General features: G+C 39.6%; 1 protein-coding gene across 1 annotated transcript; it reads left to right on the plus strand.

Moving 5' to 3' along the window:
- Nucleotides 1-560: 560 nt before the first annotated feature.
- Nucleotides 561-1,499, plus strand: LOC118628959 (olfactory receptor 1030-like). Its single transcript, XM_036260034.1, has one exon. The coding sequence runs from the start codon at nucleotides 561-563 to the stop codon at nucleotides 1,497-1,499; it is 939 nt and encodes a 312-aa protein (XP_036115927.1).
- Nucleotides 1,500-4,102: the final 2,603 nt, after the last annotated feature.

A 4,102-nucleotide genomic window follows, 5' to 3' on the forward strand; every position in this document is an offset into this window, starting at 1 on the left:
TCCCCGGTCAGGGCACATACAAGAATCAACCAATGAATATATAAATAAGTGGAACAACAAATTAATATTTCTCTCTCTCTCTCTCAAATTAATAAATAAAAAATAAAAACAATTTTAAAAAATGAAATGCACATGCAAATAATTATTTGACAAAATGCTAACCCCTACTCATAATTGTTTTAAAACATACAAATCAAGAGGACATGAGTTGCCAATATTGACCCTCACAGTGGCAAAGGTTTAAACTTTGATAAAACTGGATTGGTAACAAAATCAAATTCTTGTATATATTGTTGGGAGTTTAATTTGTGCAACTTACTGAAGGTCAATTTGTCAGTCTCCATCAAAAGAGACAATAAATGAGCCCAGACTTTTCTGAGTCTGTTTTAGCAGAATAAAGCCCATTGGCTAATGACAGCCTTTAACTATTGGGAGTATGAAACCCGATTTTTGTCATGGGTACTGGAACAAAGAGGTAAGAAGCTTTTGTTGTTAAGTATCTAATCACTTACTAAAATACTAAGCCGTATTTTTTTCTTTTTCCAACAAGAGAGAACAAAATGGCCAGAGGCAATCGTACCACAGTGACAGAATTTGTCCTCATGGGATTCACAGACCATCCAGAGCTTCAGCTTCCGCTCTTTGTGGTGTTCCTGTTTGTTTATCTCAGCACCCTGGTGGGAAATCTTGGCATGATCCTACTCATCGAGGTGGATTCCAGGCTCCACACCCCCATGTACTATTTCCTCAGCCATCTGGCATTCATTGATCTTTGTTACTCATCTTCCATTGGGCCCAAGATGCTGCAAAATTTACTGGCGAAGAAAAAAACCATCTCCTTTTTGGGCTGTTTTGCCCAGCTGTACTTCTCCAGTGCTTTTGCCACGACCGAATGCTTCATCTTGGCCACAATGGCCTATGACCGCTACATGGCTATCTGCAACCCCCTGATTTACACAGCCATCATGACTCAGCAGATCTGCAAGGAGTTGGTGATAGGGGTCTATACCTATGGCTTCCTCAACTCTGTGATACAGACAGTTATGACTTTCCAGTTGTCATTCTGCAACTCCAACATCATCCATCATTTCTACTGTGCTGACCCCCCTCTCCTTGCCCTCTCCTGCTCCGACACCCAGAACAAAGAAAAGCAGCTCTTGATCTTCTCGTCGGTGAACCTCACTGGGTCCCTCCTGACCATCCTCATCTCCTACATTTGCATCCTCTTTTCCATCATAAAAATGCAGTCTTCTGAAGGCAAGTGCAAAGCATTTTCTACCTGTGCCTCCCACCTCACTGTGGTCATCATCTTCTATGGGACGCTGTTTTTCATGTACCTGCAGCAGCCTAGAGGAAGGAGTTCATGGAAGTACAACAAATTGATCTCCGTGTTTTATACTCTTGTAATTCCCATGCTCAACCCCCTAATCTATAGCGTTAGGAACAAGGATGTAAAGGACACCCTGAAAAAGATGATAGAGGGCAAAGAGTCAGTGTGAGTTAGCAGAGTGTAGACCTGGTATGACCAATCTGCTTGAAATGTGGAAAGCCAGTTGCTATCCAATCAGGAATCAAATAGTCAACCCAATTTGGATTTTTAAGTGACCAACAGTACTAGGCCACTTGCTTGACATAGTAATACTTAATCCAATCAATTAGCATGGGCTAATCAGAACTTACAAGCTAGACTGTGAATAACTATGTCCTTCATATGTTGAAAATGAAGTGACTTACTACCAGTTAGGTAATAATATAAGCTCCAAAAACAAAAAGATTTTTAAAAGCATCTTTCTGGGTGAAACCATAAGTTAATGAAGCTGGGTGCAAAACCCACACATGAATACCTATGTTGTTAGAAACATTTTCCAGCTTAAAATAGACTATATTGTAGTAAATCATTTGCTAGTCTTAAAAATACATTTCTGTATCATATATTGCTATAGATGTAGGTTAAGTTTCATAAAAAGCTTATTTAATCTTAATGTAGTTGAAATACTGCATGCTTAATATGAACAAAAGAAAAAATAGTATTACAGCAATCAAAAGGGAAGAAAAAATTTTAAAACTATGAATTAGTTAAATTTGAGGGTTATTTTATTGTTTGTTTAGAAAAGAAAGTTTAATATTAAGAGATAGAGAGGGTTCAGGGTACTTGCAGAGATATTGAAAGTGGTCATTTATTCAACAGCCAGGGTTTAGTTTTTCTAGTCTCTGGAAAGCGCAGTTACAGTGATTTTTAGGGGGGAGGATGAGAGAGAGAGAGAAGGAAGTCATACATGAACTTAGAAAGGGAAAGAGCTGAGAGCTTCCTGAGGCTTCCAGACCAAGCATGCATGTTTCTGAGAAACGAAATTATTGTCTTACACCATATGGATGACCTAGAAAAATACTTCTGTTTTGCAACATTTTCTGTTTTCTCAGATCTGATATGACAACTTTCTTGGAGTTATATCTATACAAGTCCTTACTGTTTGTGGGGACAGGTAAAAGAAAATCTCTTATTTTTTTTTACTTAAGCAAGAATATAAGCACTCAATTCTAATACTTCTTTTAAAATAGTTCTTAAGCCCGGCCAGTGTGGCTCAGTGGTTGAGTGTTGAGCCATGCACCAAGAGGTTGCCGGTCCAGTTCCCAGTCAGGGCACATGCCCAGGTTGTGGGCCCGATCCCCAGTGGGGGGCATGCAGGAGGCGGACAATCAATGTTCTCTCTCATCAATGTTTCTACCTCTCCCTTCCTCTCTAAAATCAGTAGAGAAAAAAAAATAATTCTTAAAACACATACATTTGCCATAAGCCATTAGGTTTTCCCCTTAAACTTTTTCAAGTGTGATGCTAGTTTGACTTATTCTTTTTAATGGCTAAGAACATATATCACCAATTGACTACAAATAAGTTCAAAATTAATCAAGAAACTAAGGAGTGCTTTTTGCCCCCTAATTAACTCTTTAGATAATATGATGGGATCTTTGTTTTATTGCTGCTTGTAATCCAGTGATTTAGAAAGTCAAATCTTTATAACCTCTCTTATTTAGTTCAGAAACCTTTCTGGAGAGTTCAGTGACAAAAACTTTATTCCTAAACTCTTGGGGATGGGACGTTGGCTGTGGTCAGAAGGAAAGAGTATCGGAGGAACAGAGTGAGGAAAGGCAAGGAGCAAACCCTGCAGGTGGGAGAGCTGGTACAGGTAAGAAGGCAGAGTGGGGAGCACAATGCTGACGGACAGTGTGAGACAGATTGTTAGACCGCCAGCTCCTTGAGACAGCAGGTCATCACTCTGCACCCAGGACCTACCACAGCTCCCGGCACAGAACAGACACGTCACAACTGTTTGCTGAACTGAACTGAACTCTTCTGTTTTCGTTCCTAATTCCAGTGGAGAGGTGGACAGGGTGCCCAGTAATGGCCCTGTGTTGGAAAGTGAGAGAGAGAGAAGGAAGTTACTAGGGTCGTGACAGGAAGACTGGTTTTCAGTATCCCAACCAGATTAACATGCTTGAGGCAGGAAGACGTGTGAGGGCTACAACACAACCTGGCCCGGGAAAGAGAGGCCTCTGGGAAGTTGGTATGTGATTGGAAGATGGGAGCAGAGCTGTGGATGGACCATGGCAGGCCGGGGACCGTTACTCTGCTGAGATAAAGAAAGTGAGCAGGTACTAACTCTTAGATGTGAAATTATATTTTCAATAAAAAGACATTGTCATTACTTAAATTCTTCTCAAACTATTTCCACGTCAGTTGAGCTTAGAAAGAGGAAAAAAAAAAAAAAAGTAGCGTTCACATGTTTTAGTACATGCCTCTCAGCAAAGGAATTATGCCCATGTTTTTAAGGAAATATTTGTTCTAAGAGTACACTTCATCATTTCTTCAGTTTGTTTTAGAGGAAACTGATAAAATAAAGTCAAGGGACCTCTCCATAATGCCCACCCAACAGTTGAATGTATATAATTTGTTCTGGGTGCTTCCTTGATTTTCTGTAAAGCAAAGTAGAAAATTAAGAATATTGTATTTATAGATTATGGAGGATATAAGTCCATGTTATCCTAAATTTCCCAAAGACTTATAAAGCAAAGAGAGGTATAGGGAAGGATCTGAACCAGTTAA

This window comes from Molossus molossus, unplaced genomic scaffold (assembly GCF_014108415.1).
Source record: "Molossus molossus isolate mMolMol1 unplaced genomic scaffold, mMolMol1.p scaffold_m16_p_13, whole genome shotgun sequence".
In the NCBI taxonomy this organism is placed as follows: Eukaryota; Metazoa; Chordata; class Mammalia; order Chiroptera; family Molossidae; genus Molossus; species Molossus molossus.